We start from the raw sequence: 27,204 nt of genomic DNA, 5'->3' as shown, positions 1-27,204 counted from the left end.
ACAAAGGAATAAAACTCCGGAATCTGTATGAGCTCTTTGTCAAACAACCTGCAGAAAAATGTGAGGTGACATTTAATGGATATAACATGTTTGTATTGTTTGTATAGTGAAAGTTTATCTTACAACAAGAATGTGAATAATCAATGAATTCATCGGCTCAAACTGAGGAAAAGCTGTCATTGTTAACTTTCTATTTTATTCCAGTTGTGGGAGTGACATTTTGAGGTACCTATACTTGAGGGTTTCCATTTTGTGCTACTTTAAACTTCTGTTCATTACATTTCAGATGAAAATAATTTAATATGAATCCTTAGTTTTTGAGATAGTTTAGATGATATGTTCTTGGTGACTGAAATCCTCTGAGGACCATGAAAATACAAGTTTCACATGTGAATCTGAGCTAATATTAACTCCTATGAACATTAAAAGCCACGTGCATGGTCACAGTATAAACAAGAGTGGAACTGACTCTTTTCACAGAACGGGGGCTGCGAGCTCCAGGACAGGTCTAACTGACAGGTGAGGGTCTCCCGTCCCACCAGATCATAACCCGGGTCGCACTGGTAGGTGATCCGAGCCCCTCGCACCAGCGCGACGTGGGACGTCGTCTTCCAGCCATTCTGGATCTCGGGCAGGTCTGGACAGGAGTCGTTTCGGGACACCTCTGAGAGGAAAAAAAAAAAACACAAACAAAACTAAACGTTGATTAATGGCTCCATTATGACGGCGTTATTGCTCGTGGTCCAGGTTCAGCTGCAGCGAAGAGTCAAGAAACAAACAAGATAAACAACATCGAGTCTGATTTTGATGTGATACGGGCTCACGCTCTCTGTGAAGAGGAATCCAGCTCCGCCTGGAAGATTGATGGACTTATTGTGCGATTACTTGACCGTGAGACAGGATGATGGATTTCATCTGTGCTGGACAGTCTTCAAATACCACCTCCTCACTGTTCTCACTCTGAACAAGGACGCCACTCAGTTTTAATTCAGTTCAGTTTCCACTGAACCAGTTCTCAATAAAATCATCACAGGCTGTCAGTTATCCGTCACAGTTGTGTTTGTCTGCCACAGGAAAAAGACTGGGTTTTATTATGTGCTGTCATAGTGATTTTTTTTTTTTATAAAATATTTTTTGTTTTGTTGTTTTTGTGGTTATTTTGTTTTTATTATTATTTTTTTTGTGGAGCAACATTAGCTTTCATTTAGAGTCGCTTTTCGAGAAATGTGACGAATTTAAACAAAGCTGAGAGAAACTGTAGTTATGTAGTTATGTAGCTACGAGAACCTTTTAAATACACTCGTTCATTACACTATTTGTTCATATGAAAATATTTTAACATTGCAGCTTTAAGAGGCTGTTTTAACTCTCAGTGGAGTGCTCCCTCTCATGGTTTGATTTCACTGGCAGAAACCTTTCAGTTTTACTAAATGACAGATAACAGTGGATGAATTATTTTAGATGTTGTATCTGAAGACCTCACACACCAGCAGCATGTCCTGATTAAACAGCCAGAGAAGCAGCAAGAGGCTCAGACTGATCTCTTGATCGTTCTGAGGATCTTTCTGAATCAAGAATTCCTCTGATCTCGTATTAAAAGCGTCCAGGCTCAAACTCTCTTGCCACGGTCTTAAAAATCAATGGAGCTTTAGAGTTTAGAGCTCGGAGTCAAATTTAATAAAAGAGAGGAGAAAAACCACCTCAGATCAATTGGGAGTTAACAAGACAAAAAGTCTGACAGCGTGGTTGTGGCTCTGCACTTTAGCACAGCAGCTGTGTCGTCATTTTCCTTCACTTTCATTAAGCAGATGAGTATTTTTTAACCTTATTTTCCCATGTTTTTGCAATTAGTGCAGTAAAGTTCCTTTTCGTTTAACCAGAAACATCACTGTATATCACTACCAGACTCCATTAACAAAAACAGGACTTTTACTGAACAGAACACAGGAGCTGCTGGAATACCACTGCCTCCATCTGTTAGTTTGTGTTATTGTTTGACTTTCAGTTGTGGAAAAAGTATTCAGATCCTTTACTTAAGTAAAAGCACCACACAGTAACACAAACAAACAGACAGGCAGCAGCTCCTGTGTTCTGCAAGATAAAATTAATGATTTTGTCAGTGGAGTCTGGTAGCATTTATAAAACACCTGTTTCTGGTTAAACAAGGATCTTGCTCTAATAAAAAAGTCAGAGTATCACCGAAATCAGTAGGAATTATCCTCTGGAGACCATGAATGTTTGTACCAACTTTTATTCCAATCCGTCTAATACCTGTGGAGATATTTCAGTCTGGACTAAAGTGGTTTACTGAGTGACTGACCGTTGTTCCCATCCCTGAATCCCTGCTGGCAGCGTGGCTAAAAACTGCAGCATAATAAAATTAGCTTTGTTTATTTTAATTTCCACAAAAATGTCGACAAATCCAAACAACAAATTAGTGTTTTGTTGAGCTGTAGGCAAACAGGTGCAGCACTGAAATGGATTAGTTAGTGAAACAGGATCTCGACACATGAAGGAAATTTCTGCCAAGACACAAAGACATGATTTCCACTGGGGACGAGGTGAAAATCCTATTTTTGTCTTTCTCACTTTTAGATCTTGAGATGATCAGATTCTTACAGAGCTGTTTCTGAACGTTGTCCTCTGACTGTCCGGCCTCCACGAGGGACGATCTGAGACAATAAAAATGTCTATATGTTCACCTGAGCCACCTTCAGTTATCACCACAGTCAGAGCAGGGACATAAATTTTATAGTTCCACATCCTAAAATGAGAAGGTACTGCTTTTCTTTGTCTCATCATGAAAGGAATATTTTTGGGTTTTGGATTGTTTGTTTGGACATTTCACAACGTCATCCTGTGCTCTATGAAACTGTGACGGACGTTTCATCTATCAATCAGGAAAATAAATGTCTGACTAATCGATGATGAAAATAATCGTCAGCTGCAGCTGCACTATGAAGGAAACTGAAGTAAGTCATGTTGCAGTTAGAGCTGAGAGGCTGCAGCTGTCACAGGTGTTGTTCACGCCACTGTTTGTTGTTGTTTTGTTGTCAGATGGACTAACCATCAACAACCAGATTTACAAATAAGACAAACAAGAATATGACGAATAAAACCAAGACTGGGAAAAACTGGGCTGCTAGTGCACCACTGAACGCATCATCATCCAACCAGAGTCATTGTCTCGTCAGAATCTGGTGCCTACATTACCCACAATGCACCTCAGCCACAGTTTGGTCAGAGAAACCTTTGTCTTTTCATGTGATTTGTCGACAATAACAAGAATATAAAATAACAGCAGAATTATCCTTTAAACAGATCTGGAAAGGTTTTCTCTTCATTCAGTTTTTCCCTCCGTTCATTTTAATTTCGCCTTTTCTCCTCAAGCTGCCGACTCCATTTTTCATCTCCCTCCCCTCCGTTTTTTCTTCTCCTCTCATCTTTATTTGTCTTTTCTTTCATTTCCCTCTGCCCTTATTCAATCACATCCCATTTGTTTCACCATCTCGCAGCGGCCCCCTCGTCTTATTCGCTCGAGCCCCGGGAGTTTCGCAAAAAAACGAGCCAAATAAGCTCACTCCCTCCTTTCTCTTTTTTCCTCTTTACACACAAGTAATCTGCGACGCTTCCCTGCATCCAACACCTGACACCAATTTAGAGTCGCACCGAGACACACGCCGTCCAATTTACTTGTCACCCTCCCGACACCACAACCTCACACACGTTTACCCAGAGGAGTAAATCAAGTAGACGCAGCATGAATACGTAGGCTACTCTCTTTGATTGTATGTGTGTGTTTGCATGAATGTGTGTGTGTGTGTGTTTGTGCTTGGAATAAATTACCAACCACACACATTCAGGCTGCACAGAGGAAGAGGAAGAGGAGGAGGAGGAGGAGGAGGAGGAGGAGAACCGAGTCAATAGAGAATGAATAATTGATCCAGAGACTTCAACTTACAAATCCCTGTAGGCCCATTATATCGTACAGTGTAATGCAATACTGTACGCAGCCCGATCAATCATCAGATACACATATGCAGACACACACACACCCCAGTCCCAACAGGAGGCTCCTTATTTATATGTTTCTTCAGCTGTATGATTTCCTCTTTAAACACTGTACGTTTTATTAATGTTCTGTATTTTGTTCTTGGCGCGAGCGGCTACTGGAGGTTTCCTTCTTTTTGTCTCACAACATTAGCATTTTACAGAGCAACAAATGTGTCTGTGAATGAGGGAGAAACATCATCAGTCTGAGGACAGGAGCTTCCACAAAAAGCACAACAGGATTTTTTCATTGTGTTCTGGATTATTCCAGAAAATAAACAGTGAGCAGCTAAAGTTTCTGATCCTTCAGGTTTAGTTGATCAGATCATCTTCACAGATGAACACCACTGTTCTGATGTTTGAAGTAAGAAGCTAATGTTAGGCTATAAACCAACTACACCACAGTCACATGACGTCAACGTCTCCACCACTAAGCTTCCAACTGGTCATTTCATTTAGCTCTGAGCTCTTCTACAAAAGCCTTTCTTCTTAGAAAGTTAGTGAGAGTTTGAAAGAGCGTGAGTAGAAACACAACAAGGCTAGCTAGCTAATGTTTTTGCTATCAACTTCAAACATTTCCTCTTCTCCTCCTCGTCACAGTGAAAGCAAAACAACACTGAATATTTTTTCTTTTTTTTAAGTTGATCAGCAGACTCGGCGCCTCGGTTTAACTCTCACCCATGTAGTTGATGATGAAGCCCTCGCCCTTGCCGAAGACGAGCCCCGCCGGGTCGGAGTGGAAGGTGACGGTCAGATCGGGGGTGGTGGAGGAGAGCTTGAAGGGGCTGCTGCCTCCGACGTACCGCCCCAGGATCCGGGTCGTGACCTCATCGCCGTCGGTGATGGTCAACATGTCGCTGTCGCTGATGTTGAGTCTGAGGACGAGAGACAGACAGAGACAGAAAGAGAGAGAGAGAGAGATATCCAGTGGTATCAGCTCAGCGCGAGTTGTGATGACTCAGAGCGCCGACTGTGTGGGAGACGAGACGACCTCAGAGGCTAAGTGCTGCGTTGGTCCACAGGCGAGAGTTTAACAGTCTGTAAACACAGCCACGTTTTTATTTCCCCCCAGAGACGAGCGCTTCACCGAGCCACAGAGGCTTCTTAAAGACGAGGCGTGCACGGTTTTAAAAACTGAAATAATCTGTAAATAAGAAATGACAGATTTCTACCAAAGGACTGAAGTGTTGTAATTGGATTAGAGCTCACAGGGAGTCGAGTTAAACCCATTTCATACCACAGAGAGAAAAGAATGAAAATTCAATTTAAAGAAAAGGCCCAGTGGTGTTGAATTACATCTCGATTCACCTTAATTCCCCTCTGTTATTTTTAACTCTATTAATATTAATGTTTATTTGTTGGCATTATTTGTGTTTATAAGCACATTCAGTTTCTCATTAGATGCTCTGATGTTTGGGAACAGTTTTTGATCTTACACAACATCCTGAATCAATACCTGCAACGTGCTTCTCTCTGACCTGACCCACAACAGCATCAAGAGGTCTTCATGTGGTCCTTTTTCCATCATGTTACACCTGTCCTGATCTGTCTTTTCATTGGCTACCAGCACAAGACAAAACCCTGATCTCTGCTCTGACAACTCGTTAGCACAGCTCTCTTTGCAGATGAGTTAATATTGATAAGAAGCGTTCAGATCTTCACCCAGATTTCTCTCAGTGAAAGCAGCTTAATTAAAGTAAAACTTCCTGTACACACAGCGTTGTTAGTTTTACTTCACTCTGGGTCTGTCTGAGACACGAACGAGGGCGATGGATGAAAGATTAAGAGCAGAGTTATTAGTGTGCTCTCTAATGTCGTCAACTTTTAGATTTAACGGGTCAATATGAGCTGGAAAACACTCGGCCAAGCTCTGGATCGGAGCTGAGGTTAAGAGGTGTGTGTGTGTGTTGGTGTGTTTTCCTCACAGCTGAACGTCCAGCAGCACTCGTTTGTCCTCCCCGACGTGTATCCTCCAGCTGCAGTCCTCCCCCTCCCCGTACCACTCTGGCCAGTTCGGAGACAGGATCACGCCTCCTGGTCCGGTCAGGTCTCCTCCACACTGAGCTGCAGAGACACAGGAGGACGACCAGCTGAAGAGTAAAACAAATGCTGAATCTCTGTCTTTTCAGGAGAATATTTAATGTGAATTAAACCATGCAGAGAAAGTTGCAGGACTTTTTTTTCACGTGTTTGCAGTCTTTGTGTCTGCTCCCTTTGAGCACACGGTGATGGATGAAATAAAGAAGACGACTGATACGACTTCTGACTTCACTAATTTGTCATGTTTTGTCTGCTGGTTTCTGGCAAAGTGACTTGCTGTGCTGCTTTGTGTTCTTTTTTTTACTCGGGTGACATTTTTTGTGAAGAAAACTTGGAGCAGAACAGGCATCTTTCTATGGTAATGATTAACTCTCATAAACATGCACCCACTCATGAACAAGTGGCATTCATCAGGCTGACATGAGTGATTTAAGTTTTTGAACCTGGACCTTATTTTCCCATGTTTTTGGGTAAATGACTGAAGACAAAAATCTTTGGAACTGGTGCAGTATTGAGGAAGAAGACAGTACCAGACTCCATTAACAAAAACAGGAATTTAACAGAGCAGAAAACAGGAGCTGCTGGAATACCACTGCCTCCCTCTGTTAGTGTGTTTGTGTTATAGTGTGACTTTCTGTGGTGAAGGAAGTAATGAGATACTTTACTGAAGTAAAAGTACGAGACAATAACACAAACAGATGGAGGCAGTGGTATTCCAGCAGCTCCTGTGTTCTGCTCCGTTAAATTCCTGTTTTTGTCAATGGAGTCTGGTGTGACAGAGGTTTAAGAAAAAAACAAAAGTTCTCTCTTGTTTCTACTTCCTGCCGTCAGTGTTACCTTTGCACAGCGGCTCTGTGTCGTTCCAGTACGGATCCCTGGCGCTGATGCACTCAATAACAGGCGGGCCTTGTTCCAGCGAGTGGCCCGGGTCACAGGTGAACTGGACCACAGCTCCGACGCCGTACAGCGGGTCGGAGGTGGTGAAGTTTCCATTCTGCAGGTATGGCTCGTAGCAGTGGCCACGCTCGAAAGCTGCAGGAGAAAATGAGACAATTAAAAGCAAAACGTGTCTTATTAAAGTCGCTCCACGCAGCTTTTTGAATCTATTTTTTCCTTTGTAATTTCGCCAAGAGGCTCGATAGCATCTGCATTTCCATGTGCACAGATGAGTCTTTGGTTGGCTTTTATTTACTGATGAGGATAAACACATTGGAGGGGATTTTTCCGTCCCTCCACAATAAGACATTTCCAGAAACTCTCAAAGCTTTAGCTCAGATTATGTTGAACAATCAGCCCTCTCTTCCTGGCAATCCAGTCCAAATCCACTTGGCAGTGAGCAATGCAAGTGGAAAACTGAGCCTTGGACTCGTCTCAGGAACAGCCTTGTTTACATAATTATACTGTAATTATAGAAATGCAACAATACATCTAGTGCTGATTTATTTTGGTGTGTAGCTTCTGTACCTTCGTAGCGGATGTTGAATCCCATGTTGTGGTTCGGTTGATCGGTGATGAACTGGATCCTCACGGCAGGACCCTCGCTGATCACTCCCTCGAAGGGGATCTGTCCGCCCCGACCCGAGTCGAACAGGACCACAGAACCGGCATCCAGCCCGCTCCACAACACCAACCTGCGGTGATGGAAAGACCGGGTGCATGAGCGAACAACAGTGAAGGGATTTTGTGTTTGAACAGATCTGACGTCAGCAGATTAGTAATTTGATGCATTGCTAACATAAAACTATAAATTATAGCAGCTGCAAAGGAAATATTTTGAAATAAGAGGCTGAAAACAGTTTAAATATGGAGTAACTGTATTTGTGTGATTGTCACATGTTATTTCTAAGAGTGAAAACCTTCACGGACGAAGCAGGTCACTGCTGACTCAGAGGAAACGCTCAGACACCTCGTACCTGTCAGTGGGTCCCAGCGCCAGCCTCTCCAGATGCAGGTGCAGCCTCTGGTCCTTGGGAGCCTCCAGGGACCAGGAGCAGGAGCGGTCCTGGGTGGCGTTGGGCCCAGTGGTGGGGAGAAGGAGACAGCACCCTCCCCACCGTGGCATTCTTCACCGTTCCTCCACAGAGAGCTGCAGAGGAAAGAAGAGCCACTTTAATTTACCACACCGCGGTTTTTAAACCTCCTCTGAACTCGGCCTCAGCACACACTCACCCCTGCAGCTCGGCTCTCTGCCGCTCCACACCGGCAGGGAGGCGTTGAGGCAGGTGAGCAGCGGCTCCCCCTGCAGGTGGTAACCCATGTGGCAGTGGAAGCGGGCGGTGCCTCCAGGGAGCAGGTCCAGCACAGACACCTCCCCGAAGTGAGGCCTCTTCGGCAGGGAGCAGCTCAGCCTGAAGACTGCACCCAGGGAGGAGACGGAGACGAGGACGACATGGTGGATATAAAAACAAAAAGGTTAATTATTTATCGTTTGCTTCCATCCTGTTGTGGAGGGCTGGAGCAGAAATTTAATGTGTTACAATAATAAAATAATGCTTTTTATGTTGGTAAATGTTAGCATGAGTTACTACGACTAGAACTGACTTTGAAGGTGTTAAATGTATTTTTTTTAAATCATAATTAAGACACAATGTTCTGAGTTATGGCCGAAGACAAGTTCTGTGAGCTCACAGTGACCTTTGACCTTTGAACCACAAAAATCTAAATCAGTTCATCTTTGAGTTCAAGTGGACGAGATTTTTCTGAAGCGTGACACACTTTAGCCACTGTATTCGAATGATTAGTGTGTGACTTTGTGTTTTTATTCTGACACCACTCTCTAAAGGATCAAAAACTAATTCTGGTCTTCATCTGTTTTAAAATGTGGTTTCTTTTTCCGGAGCTGCTGGCAACTCCTCGCTGGCTGTATCAGGACGGAAGTGGGTTTTAATGGTTTAAATATTCTGCACAGAAACACTTGAAATGGTCTGATGGTCTGATTAAATTCAGCTTTAAAGGATTTAGAAAATAAGTGCTTGGTCAATACGCTTGTTTCTAATCTATTTGAATGGTCACTTGAGGAATCAAAAGCCCAAAGGTAGATTTTAATTGAATTATCTTATTAACAATGAGCTTTAGAAGCCGTGTGTGATGATATTCGAGGTCTGTTTATGTTGTTTTTATTCTGTGAAGATATTTTAATCTCCGTCGGCTCTGATCTGTTCTCCTACCTGGTGCTGATGTAAAAGGATTAGATGGCTGTGATTAATGGCACAGGTGGGTCTTAACACTCTGATGCTTCCTCCCTGTCATATCTATTATAGGCCTGCAACAACCAAGCGCGCAAACACACACAGACACACACTCTCTCACTCTCTATACAAGCTCCCATATTCTCAGCCTCTTAATGAGATGAGAGCCAATTAATCAGAGCTCTAATCAGCTAATTCACATGACAGATTCAATCACCGTGCTAAGTGATTAGATGAGAAGATTTTTTGATTATGCAATTAGCATGTATACAGAGTACAAACAGACCCTTCAGGCCTTAATGAGGAATTCACATCTATTGAATCTGTACGTTTGATTCCTGACACGCTGCAGTTTGTGTGCACACACACAGAGCGTGGACTCACTCTGGTAGTGCAGCTGGAAGACGCCCATGCTTCCCTCCGGCGTGGAGCGGTAGAAGACGGACAGCGTGTTGGTGGGACTGCGGATCACCTGACCTTCGACCAGCAGCGTCTGGTTGGCCAGGACCAGCAGGGACCCCCGGTCGTCCACGCCCCTGATCGACAGCTGCTCGCCCTCCTGACAGGTTCACATTCTTCACCTGAACACACACATTCCCTCTTCACTTATCAGTCCCTTTTTGGAGCCTGTTATTCTTCAGATACTGCAGCTCGAAATAAGACAAAATGGCTGCACTTAAATGTGATAATACACAGTGAACAACAAAAAACACAAATGTTGAATAAAATAAACTGTGCTGTACTCAACTGTATAAACACATTTTGATGTATTTTTTGTTTAAACTTTAATACCATACATCAAATACATGCAACATGTTGTTTTTTTCAACTACATTTAAGTTGCCTGTTACAGGCGAACCTGCAGTTTTGAAAATATTGCAAAAGACAGATATTTTCCTCAGGAGTTGGTGGAAAAAGATAAAGAGATAAAAGACAGAAAACCTGACTCCAAATGATCGCAAATGCTGTTTTACTGGATGTGTAAATAGGGAACTGTTTACCATGTCAAATTTATAAGGTGATAACACGTTTATGTTGTGTTCAAAGCTTGTGTTGTACACAAGTGCCCAGTGCTTGTTCATTTTAAAGTAACTGGGTGTAAATCCACCTGAAATGTTGGTAACAATCCCCTTATTGTACAGGAAAACAGAGCAACACATGCACAATAAAAAGCACAATAAACTGTGATGATGTTTGGGGTTTAGGTTCATCTGCAGCTCATTTACTTTCCTCTTTCTCCTGAGTCACTGTTTGCTGCACAGGATCGATACAGTTGTTTGAATATTTGCATCATGATGTTGCACAAACCTGGACGATAAAATAAGTTTAAAAAATAACTCAGAATGTGTTGATCGTTGTCTCAGGTTAGAGGGAAACAAAATTCATTCTGTCACTGACTTTGGAGATATCTGAAATCTGTGCGCCGCACCAATAAAACTGTCGACTGCAGTGAACTGAAATTCAATTATGTTTCTGTGTGTGTGTGTGAACATCTATCACGGAGATGACGGAGGACTGAGGACATTTTGGCTGCTTCTTCTTGCTTCAAGTGACTGAAGGTTAAAACTTGGGTTTAAAGTCAAGGTTATAATCAGGTCAAGAGAACGAGAGTGAGCTAATGTTGTTTTCATGCTTCATAAAAGGTTTTTAAATGTACTTAAATCTATTTAATTATCAAGTTTAAACATGTATTTTCCTCTTCATTTTGTCCTTAATGTCAGTTTTCATGAAGTGCTTTGGCGACTCTAACGGCCTGAATCTGGTCCTCCACCAAAAATATTTGGCCCCAAACGAAAGCTAAAGTTTTCTTTAATAGTTGGCATCAAAACTTTAATATAATTTTGTGTAATATAAACAGAAAGTGTCTCTTTATTCAATGATTTATATCTCAAATATGAATAAAACCCAAGGGAGCAACAATAAACTGTATTTTAATTTGAGCATAAACGAAACAGGTGACTGTTTATCATGTGATAAACTGCTGTAACTCTGCAGAGGGAAACATGACACCTGGTCTTAGATTCATTATTAAAACAACCAGATTTATAAATCTGTTTAATCCTTTAAAGAAACGCGACTGTGTCTCCCCCGCTCCTGTAAAACTATGTTGAATAAGTCTGAAAAGAAAAAGAGATGGTCCATGGATCAGACTAACTGCCGACCCCTGCTGCGTCTGGTTTTAGATATGCAAATAAAGACTGATAAAAAGAGGGAGAGAGGAGGAGATAGAAGGAGAGAGAGCAGTACCAGCAGCTGCCACTAGGAGGCAGAGTTCAACCTGGGATCAGATCAGAGGCTGAGACGTAAACACACCTCTCTCTCTCTGTGGTGTTCACCACTGACTCTGCTCACAGTGAGTGTGTGTTGGTCTAGCTGCAGTGAGTGTCTGTTGTTGTTGTTGTTGTTTACCTGCAGCTCCACGCCGTAGCCGGTGTACACAGTGACAGTGTAGGTGCAGTGTAGGAAGGCACCGTCGGGCAGAGGGGGGTCGTCAGACGAGTCTATGTATCCCTCTGGGTCGGAGAAATTCACCGAGCAGCTCTGCACAGCTGAGAAGAGAGCAGACGAGTTTATTCTGCACTGGCCTTATTCTATTTATTTATTTATTTATTGTACCCTGCCTTGTAATCTCTTTAATGTGAGCCTGACTGGAAACTCAGTGGAAATCCCTGCTGTGCATAATTAATGACGGAAATTACAGGGATCAGAACCGTTACACAGCAGACACGAGGCGCAGCGAGGACTCGTGGCTGTTAACAGACTCGAAATAAATAATCACATCCTCTGTTTTCTATTTTTATGTACGATCAGTCGGGGGAGAAAGTATTAAAATCTTTAATGTGAGTAAAAGTGGTAAAAACGCAATGAAAAATACTCCACTTACCAGAAAACATCCTGCATTTAAAATGTATTTCTACTTTATCTTAATTCATGCTTGTTCGCTGCATTTCAGGGGTAAAGACTGTACTTTGATTGTACTTCTTGTTGTTTTGGTATCAAAAAAGTATCAAAAGTACTCAACAGAACAGAAAAATGTTGGATTATTCTCAATAAAGCTTTAACACACAAACAGCATTTTTTAGCTAATTTAAATTAAACATAATGTTTGTGGTTTAATCTTTTATAATGTATCATAATTTAAAAACATTTTTAAACCTTAATCTACTAAGTAACTTAATCTAGTGGAGTAATCAGATTACAAGAGTCTACGGCCTTGCTATGCTAGCTAAATGCTAATGTAAACATGCTAACAGGCTAATGTGTAGCAGGTATACCGTTTATCATGTTCGCCTTCTTATTTTAGCGTGTTAGCATGCTAACATTTGACCTGATGATGGCGCTAGATGAAAAGTCAGAGGGTCACTGAAGTTAATTCAGTTCATCCTGAGGGGACCATGAACGCCTGTACAAAGCATCATCACAATTAATTCAATAGTTTCACTCAGAAGTCGTCACATTAACCCTCTACCCCAAGAACATCTGGTCATTTTTTCACTCAGCACATTGTTATTATCATTTTTGCACTATTATTTCTGTATATACAACCTCATTGTGTTGTGTTTATCCCCATTTTATTTTATATTTTTATAATTGTTGGCTATTTTTTTCCTTTCATCTTGTGCTGTCAGTTCCAGAGCTGCTAAATGGTCTCTTGTTGTTGTTCAATATGACAATAAAGACATTTTTATTCTTTTATATGGGCCCATTTAACACACTGGGTACTCCTTCAGCATCATTTTTCGACAACAGAATAAGCAATAAGTGAAAATAATGTTTCTTTACAATTAAAATATGCTTAAATGGAACCCAGTGAGTTAAAAAGTGACGCTAAGGGTCCTGACCAAGTCTGTATTTGATGAGTTGGGAGTGAGAACATTTCACTAAAAACTGGTGGCGCTAGATTTAAAAGTCAGTAGGATTCATCCTCTGGGGAGCGTGAATGAGGAGAGAGGCAGCAAGCGTGGATAAAAACTGTATTTTCTTCCTGAAATGTAGGCGAGTATGAAGCAAAATGGAAATCACTTCAAAACTCGAGAGAAGGGACTTGGTTTCTTTCTTAGAGGACAGTCTTCAGACTGAATGATTCATACCTGGTGAAGGTGTCCCTGTCTCAGCGTCCTCGTCCGGCATCGTGGCCACAGTGGTGATCTTCGCCTCCTCCTCCTCCTCCTCTACAGGAGTGTGTGTCTGTGTGTGAGGCAGCTGAGAGTGTGCATCTGTAGGAGGAGGAGGAGGCTCGGTTGGATCGCTGCCTCGGCCTGACGCTGCAGCTGATGCCGGGGGTTTCACCCTCCTCAGTAATCCCCCGCTCTGATGCTCCAGGGAATGACTTCCAGGGAGGGAGCTGATGCTGAGTCCTCTGCCCAGGAGAGGGAGTAGGCTCTGGGGCAGAGCGGAGGGGAGGATCTCTCGTCCCTTCTGAGCCAGCACCGACTGAAGCAAACCTCCGGCCGCCGAGTTGCTGGAGGAGGTTTTGCCTTTGGGGCCGCCGTCCTTTGTGCTCCCCGATGTCACCTCAGGAGACGGGGAGGAGGGGGCGGATCTGGGGGCTCCTTTATCTGGAAAGAGTGGAAAACAAGGCATGAATCACTTCAGCTGGCAAGACAGGGGCGAAGAGGAGGGAAAAACATCTTTGAAAAAGCCCCGGGAGTTCGGCTCTGGGTGGTTCTGTCACCGTCCTGCTGGTCTTATCAGGAGTGGGGTTATCTAGCCAGCGCAGCCACAGCCCGGTCGAGCTTACCTCCACTTTCCACACGCACACAAACACACAACCGAGCGTGCACACAGACACACAATCAGACGTAGTGTAGTGGTGAGACAGGGCAGTTAAGCATGACAGGAGCAAAGAGGAGGAGGGAGGGAAGAAATGCAGAGACAGGCAAACCGCTCTGCCGTGCATGCTAAAATGCCATCTCCAGCAGCTTAGTTCAAGAACAGCACACACCAGCATTTACACACACACACACACACCTCCTGTCCACAGTCCTCACGACAACAACCACACAACACATTCACACACTCCCTCTGGAAAAAATAAAAAAGTGCTCATGGTGCAGTCTCACATTAATCTACATTTCGGTGTCATTTACACACCCCTCGAGCACAAAAAAAAAAAAAAAGCATGAGCAGTCGTTTTCATCAAACAAGTCAGGAGAAAATATCCTCTCTGTGTTGTCAACAACACAACCGCTTTTTCATCTTCAGACAGAAAATAAAAAGCCCTTTCTCTCCTTTTTATTTCTGGATATACCTGCATTACACTGAACGTGTCAAAGCGCCGTCATCAAGAAACTCATTTCAGCTTCACAGCTTGCAATTATTGAGGCAGCTACTCTCAGCAGCAGATGTTGACACACACACACTTCAAGACAAACGTTTGTTGTAGACGTGGTTCTGCTCTGTAACTCTGCTTTTAATCATTTTAACTTGTTTGAATCTAATTTGACAGACATTCACATTAATTACGACTTCATATTAACAAGCTTTTTTGGTGAGGACACCATACTGACACAAATATAAGACTATATTCTCTAAAGGTGGCGTAGTCTTATAATCAGGGAGTCAGGCTCTGTTTATAGACATATAGTTTAACCTGCAGGAGTTTTTGGAGGCTGGTGTAAACACGTTCTGCTGCCACAGAGGAAATAAATTCATGATGACTGAAAATGAGAGCAAGAATCGCAGCTGTCACAGATGATGAGCTCAAAAAGACTGTGTGAAGACGAGATGTTTTTCTCTGAGAAAATGTCAGAGGAAATTATTCTGACCGCTTCAACAGTCTGACAGGAGAGAGTCAGAGTCTGAGAGACAAAGATACGCTGATGTGGATTTAACCTGAACTTCATGTTTCACTCGTACAAGGACTCCTCTCCTCGGAAAAGTGGTATCACGTTAACTAGAGGTCAACCGATCAATACTGATGAGAAGAGAAACTGATGACTGATATTTTAAACTCGGTGTCAAAATTATCTTAAAACAAAAAGTGCAGGGAGAAAAAGTACAAATAAATAAACCTGGTAAAATTTTAATTTGAACTGAAATTTAGGTCTAAAACAGTCCCAGTGGTTCATATCCTCAAAAAGTCTTTTTCTCAAAAACACAGTGATGATGCGATTGCAGCGAAAGACTGATCCATGTTGTTAATGATTTATTGCTGAGACCTCCTGCTTCTTTATTAATTATTCAACTCTTCTGACATGATTTAATAGGACCCAACCTTCTGTACTTTCAGGTTGCTCCAAAAAATTCAAGCTTTCCACAGCAGCAGGTAAGACTATCAAGCACCGATCAAATCTGATTGATTGTAAATACAGAAATATTGACGACTGCAGCTTTCAGACTTCAGCTCCCTGTTTGTGATCAATAAATGGTCAACATCAGAAACTGTTAATTAACTTGATTGAGAAATGACTAAAATGACGAGCTTGAAGCAGCAGTAATCAGAGTACAACGCCACCTTGACTTCCTGCCAAGTTTTGATTCTGATTGGAGGAAACGTTTACGCGCTGCGGTTAATGATGTTAAAATGTCATTTCCAAACTATAAAGAACTCACAAATAAAAGGATATGGATAATCATTAAAAAAACATTGGATAATGAACGTGAGATCTGTTCACAGTTAATTCAGTTTAAAAAGTCTGTTGGATCCAGTTCTGCCAAATCATTATGTGCTGTACATATAGATTATCCAAGGTTGAACGATTATTAGATGATGAGCTGAAGCTACAGGATTTAAATGAGAGAAGAGACATGAGTGGGTTTGGTCCAACTCCAACCTGCAAAGACTAAAATTAGATATTTTACTTGACAATAATATTAATTAGATGTGGGACTGAAATAAGAGAGCAGAAACAGAAATCAAAATAATGTCTAATGGTTGCTTCACGTGACCGACAATCTAACGAAAGACGGCGTCATTTTACAAAGTCAACAAACTGTTAAAGATTTAAACACAAAGCTTCAAACACTGTATAAAATCCAAAATGCTTCCACACATTATCTCTCACATGGTTTGGTGTCATGAGGGTTTTTTTTTTTTCTTCATTTTGCATCAAATATTTAATGATAGTCTGAATTTCAAATTAAAAGTGAAAACCCCAGTGGATGATATGTTCGGTGGTTTATCCACAAAAACTGGGACATTCCTCAAGTGAAGACACGTCGGTTTATTTATTTATTTTTGACGTTAAATGACTCATATTTGGAGCTCGGACGGACATGAAACTCTCCTGGTTGAAATTTCAGTACAAGAGTTTTGGAAAATAATAAATATCTAGTTCTGGTTTAGAACCTTCAAAGCAGAAGGTGACTACGACTCCCAAGGTGCATTGCACCAATAAACATCCAATCCCATGGTTTTAAATTCTGTTTGAACGAGTGGAAGCTAAAGTTTAGAGTTGAAGAAAATTTTACAACCTGAAGCTTAAATCCATTCAGATTTTGGTGCCTGTTCTCCATGGCAACAGCAGCAGAGGCCCATGGGTATGGTAGTGTTTAGACCTGATACTGGACTGCAGGAGTCACCGAAATAAACTGTACTGAGAAAAAACATCTACGTTTATTCTACGATATGAAGCATTTCTAAACACTGGAAAAAAACTGAATAAATATTAAGCTACATTGAAATGAAGAATTTAAAATGAGACTTCAGACGGAGGAAGATCCAGAATCAGCTGCACACTTCAGGTGAAACGACCCTTTCAGACTAAACGAGACAGTTCGTCTGCCTGAGCAGCACATCTGTGTTTCTGTCAGCTTTACTGTGTTGACAAAATTCTCCAAAACACATTCGAGCCACTGGGCGTCTGACAATCCCTTTGTCCTTAATTGGTCTCCAGCGTGTGCGAAATTTGCATTTACTGCGCCTTTGTTTTGCTGTTGCTCTCAACCCAATTACCTTATTTATAGTAAGAGGGTCATCATCTGACTTTGAACCGTCGAAACAATGATGTGTAATGAGAGCGACGCATGAATAGAGATAGATTAAGAAGGACTGTTGATGAGCTGAATCACAATGAGGTCTGGTTCAAGTGCGGCCTCTGGGTTGATCCACACAACCTCAGCTTTGTTTTAGAGAGTCCACGCTCCTCTTTTTGATTGAGTTGAAAAACCAGAACCTGCTGAACATATTGTACAATTAATTTCCTGTCGTGTTTCAAGAAAATGTGCTGACAGCCTCCGTGGCTGTGCTGCTACCTGACTAATTCACTTCAGTCATCAGATGAATAATTAAAGCCCAGATGTTGAAAAGTCCATTAAAGCACAGATTGTGTTTATAGCCGATTTCCCCTATCACGGTTTTTAAGATTAATGTGCACCGTTTAGAACTGGTGAGACGACAATAGATGTGTTGATGAAGGCTGACAGGACTTGTGGCTTTTTTTTCTCTTTTTTTTGAGGTTTGTTTGATGGAAATTTGCCATGACAATGGCTTTTGTGACAGCTACAGTTTGACGAGGCATTCAGCTTTTTTGAAAAGATTGTCAGCTGAGAGACTTGTCACACAGTGCACGGATCAGACTGAAAAATGAGTGATTCAATAAGAGAAATAATGAAGAGGCTGACACAATGAGGGGAATAAATACCAGCGGACACCTTCAGCAATCAGATTCTGTGCGGTTTGAAGTCTCACTTTAAACCTTTAGATCTCCACCGAGAGCAATGACGTTTGCATTTTTTTTATCCCACTCCAAGAAACCAGAGCAGCTGATTTCAGTGATCAGCACCTTCAATCAGAGAGGAGGAAATAATCACTGAAATCAGGCACTGCTTGTTTTCCACCAAACTGCTGGGGCTGCAGCATTAATGTAGTTCGCAGAAGAAGCAACTTGGAAAAAAAAAGAAGAAAAAAGCAACAGAGGCGAGGAGTAAGAAGGAATGATAATGCAGCAGAATAATAGAGCAAAACCAATCTGAACGTTGGGCAGAAAAGGTCATATGACACAACTGGGACGAGGAAAGAACCACTGAGCAGATTAAACACTTTAAACCTAATAATTTGGGACTGTCACCATGGCTGAAATGGCAGATCCTAAGCACTGGCAGAAAACCTTAACTCCCTGCCTGTGTGGTCAAAGATAAAACACCCAACACTGAACGCCAGGTCACAGTCGGAGATCGTCTGTTTGTGCAGAGCAAAACAAATCACTCCGAGCTGATTATATTTAAAAACACCAAATCATTATTTGGTTTCATTCTGAAGAAATTCTCCTCTTCTAGACTTAAACCTGCAGTAACTGCCTTTGGACACCAGGGGGTGACAGAAACAAGTTAGTATTCCCTCTCTTTATGCTCTGTTTTTGGTCTCCACCTCCTCCTCACCACCTGCTCTCTGATCGAGTCTGTCTGCTGGACAGTGGTGGATTTTAACAGCTTTTATTCTGAAAACAGCTTCCTGCTGCGCCTGAAAGAGATGCTATGAGAGCCGAGAGAGTGAACCAGGACAGTAGAGATGTGGCCCGGACAAATAATCAACTGTGAAGCTAAAGTTTCCACGTTGTCATTTCATACATTATTATTGTAAAAAATACTGGTTATAGCCACTTTAAAGCTGCTAATGTATGCATACCATTTTTTAGTTTAAAGTGTCTTTCAAGTCGTTCTTATGCCAGAAGGTTTTCTTAATCCCAGTCCAACTGAAATTAAACGTCTCCTGTTTTAACTGCTACAACATGAATACAGTATCTGCTCTGTAAACCACGCGTCTTGTGTTTAACCAGAAGGATGTCATATTAGTGGAGTGTCTGATGAGTAAAAGCTATTATCTGAGAGCTTTAACCTACAGCTGCATGCTCATCAAGGACCAGTGGAGGAAAGTAATTAAGTACATTTACTCAAGTATTGCACTCAAGTTCAATTCTGAGGAACTATTTTCAGGTACTTGTACTTTTAAGTCAAATTTATTTACAGAGCACACTGAGAAAAGAAATCAATAAAGGCAAATATTAAAATCAAATTAGAAATTAAGATAATTATTCAATTTAATTTAATCTTGAAGAAGTTAATTAAACAACAAAATAAAAGAGCACTAACTGTGACAGACAATTTAGAACAATTATCTCATTAAGGTAATAATTCTGGAGCTTGAATGAAGCTGTGTAAAGGTGAGAGGTAAACTGTTTCTTTGAGTACTGCAGAGCTTACATACAGTATAAATACTTCACAAATAAGAATGATAATAATAAATACTGAGGTGAGTGTATGTGTTACAAGCAGTACTTTAAATGTGATCCTCAGTGTGATGATAATAAGTTCAGGTCGAGTCTTTGCTGCTGAGTAACTGTCTGTAGGTCAGAGAAAGGTCATCGTACCATCACGAGTCCACAGCTACTCTGAAGATTTTATCTTCTGGTTTGGGAAACCCTTGATGTGAGCCAATTCAAAGGCCCCTGGTTTAAGTCGTGTGGGCACTCCCCGGGGTGCGGCGGTACCTGGGTGACCTCTCGATCACAAAGACGGGATGAAAGCGAAACCGCTCGCTGGTCCTTGACAAGGGTTTTTTTTTTTTTTTGTAGAAACTGTAGCTCACAATAATTGTGCCTATTTCAGGACATCAGTAGAATACCTAGACGGTTTTATTGATTCTGAGAGAGTCCAAACAGACCAATCTGTGGTGACAGCCACAACAAAAACAAGACTTACAGCTTCCCTGTCTAGACGGGCATTACCGAGGAGAGGTGTTCAGCTCGGTAATGGAACAAATGCTGAAGAAAGGGCACAAAACTCCTCTTCAATCTCTTTATTTTACAGTGGCAGTAACACAGGCTTTTACATCAGAAATGGATCTAATGACGACGTCTCATGCAACAGGAGTTGTACTTAAAATTGAAAGGCAGTTTTCTGGTTTATATCTTCTTGCATTGGCTGCAAGTTTCCCAAAAGTGCAGGTTAAAGTTTTAGAGACTTGTCTTTGCCTTTGTTCGAACTTATTGCATCAGAGTGCAGAGCAACTCAGATTCATCCTGAGAGGCTGGTCGCAATTGGATTTTTTTGGTTTTCCATTCATAGCTGATTTTATCTGTGAGAAACTGGCAGACAGGAAAAATACATATTTGCACTCAGTCATATAGTTACAGCAGCCTGTGGTGGCTCCTCACACACTCCTACACAGTCCTTCAGCGAGCTCAAACAGCTTGTATTATTTAAACCAGGGAGACACTATACAATTAATTAATCTGGTTTATCAGTTAAGCATGTTTTTCTTCATATTTTCCTCAAGATATTTGTGTCTTGAGATAAAATTAATCAGCAACTATTCTGATAAAAGATTGTTTAAAGGAATAATATGCAATTTTTCCATTTTAAAATGTCTAAAAACAACTACCCTTGTGTTACATGTGTTGTCGAGTTGTGTTCTCACATTATCCCAAAATGTTTTAAGGAATTTTCAAACAAGAAATCAGAAGTTCTAATCAAGGTAACCTCCGTTTCAATGGCGTCATATCCCCTTGAGCGTATGTCAGTGTTGTGGTTGCCTGAAGCCTAAAATGTGACTTTTTATCCAGTTTTAAGACTCACTTTTTAGATCTTGGTTGTTTTTAACTATATATTTTAACCAGATTAAGGATTTTAGTCGTCAGACGTCTGGATCTGAAGTTATCAGAGAAACAAGCTAAGCTAACGTTAGCAGCAGCTCCTGTGTCCACCAAACTGATTTTAATGTTAAACTGCTTCATTCAGTGTTAAACAGAACTGTCCACTCGCTGTATGAAGAGCCAGTCTGTGGGAGGTGGGAACCATTATGTTGACGGCGTGAACGCAGGAAATGAACGGCGGCGGTGTTGTCGATGTGGTTTGTTATCAGATGGATGATTGAAGCCATGAATATTAGACGCCAGAAATTTCATTAAACCGTTCATTACATTTTCTCCAACAAAAAGACGTCTTGGCAGCCTTGAACGCTACATGTTTCTGAGGCAGTTCTCACCCTGTTAGCAACATTTAGCGTCTGGTCTGTGTGTAGTACATGCTTCCAACAAATTAACCAGCAACTGCAGAGCATAAAGAAGTGTTATAATGTGTGTGTGTGTTATTTGACTGAGGAGAGCACACAGCAGAGTGAGCGCTGTGAAAGGAGGCAGAATTCAATAGTCCTCTGTGGCTGCAGACTTTCATTGCTACTCCAACACAATCAAGTCTGAGGGTGTAAAGCAATGTCAAAAGAGGTTTCAACAGAGCTGAAAGGGGGGGGGGGCCTGACAACAATGAAAATGTGCTCCTTTGTGGTTTTTGTGTGTATTTGTGAGCCTGAACGACTGTTGCTAAAATACAGCAGAGGAAGCTCATCGTTGTGTTTTCTTTGTCGCCTGGTTTAATTTGTATTCTAGGAGCTGGTGGCTGTTTAAAGTGCTTTATCAGACCCCGAGACTGGCAGCAACTGTATCTGGAATACATTCCCCGTCTACCATGTCCGTTCTCCATGGAGACTCGCTGTGATAACCACACACAAACGCACACATATACACACACACACACGGCACGACTCAGCTGTCTGAATATTGCACAGGCTATCATAGACCGTTTCTGCCTGCACTAAAAAGACAGGTCAGGTTTTCATTTCAGCTGCAGGAATAACAAGTTTTGCTCCAAGCGTGGTAAAAACAAGACGAGTTAAATTCATCAATTTGAAGGATAAATGTATTTGTCCTTTTTGTTTAACCAGCAACATCACTACATATCAGTACCAGACTCCATTGACAAAAACAGGAATTTTAGCTGAGCAGATCACAAGAGCTGCTGGAATACTACTGCCTCCATCTGTCATTTTGTGTTACTGTGTGACTTTCAGTGGCAAAAGAAGTAATCAGATACTTTACATAAGTAAAAGTACCACACAGTAACACAAACAAACTAACAGATGGAGGCAGCGGTATTCCAGCAGCTCCTGTGTTCTGCTTGACTTAAATTCCCACTTTTGTCAATGGAGTTTGGTAGTGATATATAGAGATGTTTCTGGATCTTACTCTTTAATAAAAAGCTCTGTCTCTGTGAAGAAAGAGAGAATAACAATCTGAGCCTGTCGGTGTTAAAAACAAGAACTTTAGTGGACGTATTCGATCAATACTGCACCGATTCTTGTCCCTATCAATCATTTACACTCAAACAAATGGGATAAAAAGGTAAAACATATCAGGATAATTCCATTATATTACAACTTCATCACCACCAAAGCAAAAGCTGAGATCTCACAGTGGAGGCGTCGTAACAAATTAATCCAACAGATCAGAAAACAGACGCAGTCAGAGGATCAGACAGGTTGTGAACAGGTGAAACTGACAGTGATTATCTCTCACTGTTCTGGCCAGAGAGAAAAACAAACTAGTTCAGCATGTTCTGTGCTTCTACTGCTCATCAAACTACCTGCCAGTGATGATTTTAAAGTCTAACAAACCTGCTTCGCCTGCCAGGTAGTGGTGACAGCATTTTTTCTTTTCCACACGCGAGGTGTGATCACAAGCACTGACCGCACCTGACCACACTCTGCTGTGATGCTGGATGTGACAGTGAAATTCATCTGCATGTCCTTGCAAAAATATCAAACTGTGATCACTGGGATTTGATGCAACATTTTTAACATCAGAGTCAGAGACGATATAACAGAGGAGACAAACACATCGAGCCAATCGTGTTGGCGGGAGAAGGTACAATCAGACTTTGAATAATGGAAGAGGAGGATATCAAAACAAAAACCTGTAATGCATCAGCTGTGTTTATTTAAACTCTCATATTTAAGTAATAAGAAATAACCTGTGGAAAAAACCCTAACCCTAACGTGAGAATTAAAGCGACACAAAATCTCACACATGCATCATTCTTCCCAGTACAGATCAGGCACTGATGAGGTCTTTGCTTCAGTAGGACATAACTTCCTTCCCTTCAAGTCGATACCAGTGCTTCCTGTTAGCATTAGCGCCCCCTGCAGTCTTGTGACAACTACACATTAACAGATGCAGCTGATGCGTGAGGACGAAGCTGAAGCAGGAAGCTGCTTCAAAAACTGATGTCTACGTCAGAGAATCTGGTTTATAAATTATCCTCTGAATAAGTTTGAGGGTTTGTTTGCAACCTGATGGTCTGTCGTGAATCGCAGCAGCAGCAGTGTGAATAACAGCCAAAACTACAAATATAAAATCCAAGAATTATTCTTTAAGAGCCACTTATTTTAACCACGAGGATAATTTGACTGTCAAGTGTTTCCTGGTGTTAATTATAAAGAGTTCAGTGCTAATTGGACAGAGCCAGACTGTGGTGAAAAATGCAGCATTTCTGACCTCAGAAACGTCTGCCTCTCAAATTCAGGCGCTGGGTAAGCACACTGCTCTGATTTAATGATTTCCTGTGTGAGAAGTGATGAGTGCTAACACACACACACACACACACACACCAATCAATGTTATCTCCGAATTGGCGCTTGAACTGCGCTCGGGGTCAGCGAGTGGAATGACCTGAAACTGAAAGCGGAGCAACTATCGAACCGACCAATCAACGGTGACCTCGGAGCAGATGAGCATGTAGATAACCGCCTGTCCACTCACACACAACCCAAACACACACACACACACAACATAAACAAGCTTATTAGCATGTCCACAAGTGTTAAATGCACAGTGCCTCATTAAAACTGATGATCCTGGTGAGTATGTTTTTCACATTTCCTACATCAAGGAACGAGAATAATGATTCCCAACGTTTATCACATTAATGGGTTGATTAATGAGGACTGAATTTAAGGATTAAATAACAACATCCTTCACCTAATGATGCAAAAGAGTGGAGGCAGCATTTCTAGAGAGAGTTAATTAAAGTTCATTAATTAGACCTGGATGACTGGACTGAAGCCGTTAGCAGGAAATGAGTGCTAGTAAAAACAAAATTGGCTTTTTTGAAAACTCCAAAAAGAACAAAACCGGGTTAGAGGGAGGTGAGTTTTTAAACAATGCAGTCAAGACAGGAAGCAGTGAATCTTTGGGGCGTCATCCACCACACCCCCACCATGACAGAAACTCAGCTGGACAGTAAAGCTAAACAGGAACAAGCGACGTCAGCATTAGCAGTTAATGCTACTTCCAGACTGGCCCCAGATTAAATAGCTTTGTTTGACCTTTTCTTACTGATAAGAACGGTCGAGGAATCTTAATACTTGTTTATCTGCAGAGGGAAATGTCACATTGCAGCCTGGTCTCATGAAATAAAGTATGAATAACAGGCCAAGTCATTTCTACCCCAACCCCAAACCTCCCCCTCAACAAAAGACAGGCAAAATGCAAAACATCCAACATGTAAAATGAAAATTGTGTGTGATTTGACTCAGGTTTCTAATAAAGGTTATTTTTTATATGAATAATAACCAGGATATTCCTGATTCAGTATTTGAACTAATATTTTGTATTTCTACCCCAGTGGTGGGCAAACAGCGGCCTGAGGGTCCTCAGACAGACAGGCCTCTGATTTTTAATAAATCTACTGTAGATAACAATATAAACAATGCTGGTATCATCTGACCTTATATCTCAACTATCCAATGATCATAAACTGCTCTGAGCACATTCAAGACATACAGACTTGTGTTTCCACTGTGTTTGTACAACTTTGCCCCTCCATTGCTGAACTTCAGGTTAATTTATTCAGTCGTGATGATTCAGTTAAGTGACTTTCATCTGGCGAGCGTGCAGGAGCTCATCTCCTTCACACCCGTCTGTATCCAGGAGCCATGAAGACCACTTTTTCAGCATCGTCTGATTATTAAAAAAGGTAAAAAATATCAGGTCTGGGATCAGCTGATTTGGACTGAAACAGCTTTGAGTCGCAGCGTATCGAGTCCTCACAAATGTCAAATCTAGATATGAGAGTTGAGTGAATCTGTATGCAGCCACACCTGTGAAAAATCAGCACTGCTTCTGGTTTAAGGCTCAAAACTTCATGCTCCAACATCACGGTTCCACGCCACGGGCCTCAGCTGCTGTGTGTGTATATGTGTGTGTGTGTGTTTGTGCATGAGTGTGTGTGGTGTCAGAAGCAGGTGCTACTGCAGCCAGGCATGACCAGCTCAGTCGAGCAGATGGCATCATCTGTGGGATCTTTCTCCTTCACACCATCATCTCTCTCCTCCACCCTCCCTCCATGTTATGACCAGCCCATTAGTGCAGCTGTGCTTCCCCCTGCACCTTACGCTCGCCTCCATGTTAACTTCACTCGTACCCTTCCCTCTATATTCTCGCCTCCCTTTTGTTTTCCACAGCGTCTTTATGACTCATTTTCATGTTTTCTTCTGTAAAGACACAGCACGTAACAGCCTCTGTGTTTCTCCCTGGGGGAACACATATGATTAATGAGCGATAAATCCTGTTGCTCAACCATATAAACTTGTTTCCCTGTTGGATTCTATAGCACAACAACAGCAAGGCTTTATTCTAGGAACGTCTTTTCCTTTTTTACCCCCCAACAGCAGTGAAAAAAGCAGCTTTTATGGTCTCATCCACGAGTGTAGTCCACATGATACGCAGGTATACACCATGTATCAATATATAATAATAATAAACTCCTGGATTTCCGTATACCTACTTCCAAGGATATGTGTTAGCAACAATCTGAATCAACCTGTGAAACCAAACAAATCTAGCTCATCATGGACTGAGAGAACGCAAACTGCAAATGTCGCAGACTGAAAAAAAAAATCATATCATCCAATCAGAAGCTTTGTAAGCCAACGTAGTGAGTTTTCATAGTTCTGACCACAACATCTGTCGAGCTAACTATGCTAGCTAAGTTAGCATCTACTTCATTTCAGCCATACGGTTAGCTTGTCTCTTACATATTCCCCCTGGTGAGTGATCGCTAGCATAAATGTCAATAGGTTTGTGTCAACATAACGTGTTGTACTAGTTTTTAAGTTAGTTGTGTGATGTGGCGAGAAGCTACATTTTTGTAATGTTATCTTTGAATTCACCTGCCAACCACAGACGAGGCTATCTTGTGCTTTTTGTGGTCTTTGAGTGCCACCTAGTGGACAAACTATGTAATTGTAGTCTTGTGTAGTTGTCTTATAAGCTGTTACTTTCTGTGTTTGTGTGTGTCTGTGTGTTATGATTTGCCTCCCTGAATAAAGTTGTAACTGTGAGGTCCTCTTGTGGGAGAACTATTGTTTTATGGTGCCAGTATGATTCCAGTTGTACTTGGAAGTATTCCGGGTTACTAGTCGGAAATTTCAACTGGAACGTCCCCGCATGGATGGATTTTCAAGCAACCCCACCAACTCCGCCATAAGAATTCAAGATGGCTGCTACTAACATCAATAGCAGCAAACACAGAGCGTTGCTATCAACTGCTAACAATAACTAGCAATAGCATTGGCTAGTCTGAGATATGTTTGAATCGGTTCATGGTCATGGGTCAACGTTATGTTTTTAGATGAGCAGTTGAACAGCGTCTCTGTCTCTGTGAGCGTCCATGTTTTTCAGACTTTTTAACTGGAACGCAATCAACTCGTTAGTGACGTCACTCCCAGTTCTGACCTCTGACCTCCGACCTCTGACGTTAAATGGAACGCAGCATTAGCCTGCTGCTGTTTGGTGTAGCTCAGCACTGTCTCAAGCCTTTTCTGAAATCCATAACGTGGATTTAACCGTAAGTGTTCATAATGTGTATGCCACTGCTTATACTGCTACATACTGTGCTCAACTGTGTGTGAATGTGAATGTATAGTACAAACAAACTAGACTACACCGCTTGTCTCATCCACCATGAAAACCAAAGACCTTTACACACTTTGTCACCATATTTGCTCAACGCTCAGTTGTGCCAAAGCTCACAGATGGACATCAGCGACAGAGAGATGACTATCAACACCTTCTGCGATGATCTAACACCGGCGATTACGTTTTATAAATATGTTTGTCATAGCAACACGCTGACCTTAGCAATGAGAAGC

General features: G+C 41.7%; 1 protein-coding gene across 1 annotated transcript in view; it reads right to left on the bottom strand.

Annotated features, from left to right (window-relative positions):
- Nucleotides 1-27,204, bottom strand: part of LOC108895520 (seizure 6-like protein) — a 46,618-nt gene that overhangs the window by 5,731 nt on the left and 13,683 nt on the right. The window contains 12 exon segments of the mRNA XM_018694380.2: nt 470-664; nt 4,729-4,925; nt 5,976-6,114; nt 6,928-7,122; nt 7,555-7,721; nt 8,004-8,110; nt 8,112-8,176; nt 8,260-8,445; nt 9,663-9,837; nt 9,839-9,859; nt 11,688-11,827; nt 13,370-13,837. Coding sequence (XP_018549896.1) covers nt 470-664; nt 4,729-4,925; nt 5,976-6,114; nt 6,928-7,122; nt 7,555-7,721; nt 8,004-8,110; nt 8,112-8,176; nt 8,260-8,445; nt 9,663-9,837; nt 9,839-9,859; nt 11,688-11,827; nt 13,370-13,837 — 2,055 coding nt within the window.

This window comes from Lates calcarifer, linkage group LG9, assembly GCF_001640805.2.
Source record: "Lates calcarifer isolate ASB-BC8 linkage group LG9, TLL_Latcal_v3, whole genome shotgun sequence".
NCBI lineage: Eukaryota > Metazoa > Chordata > Actinopteri > Centropomidae > Lates > Lates calcarifer.
This window is presented reverse-complemented; position numbering and strand designations above follow the sequence as displayed.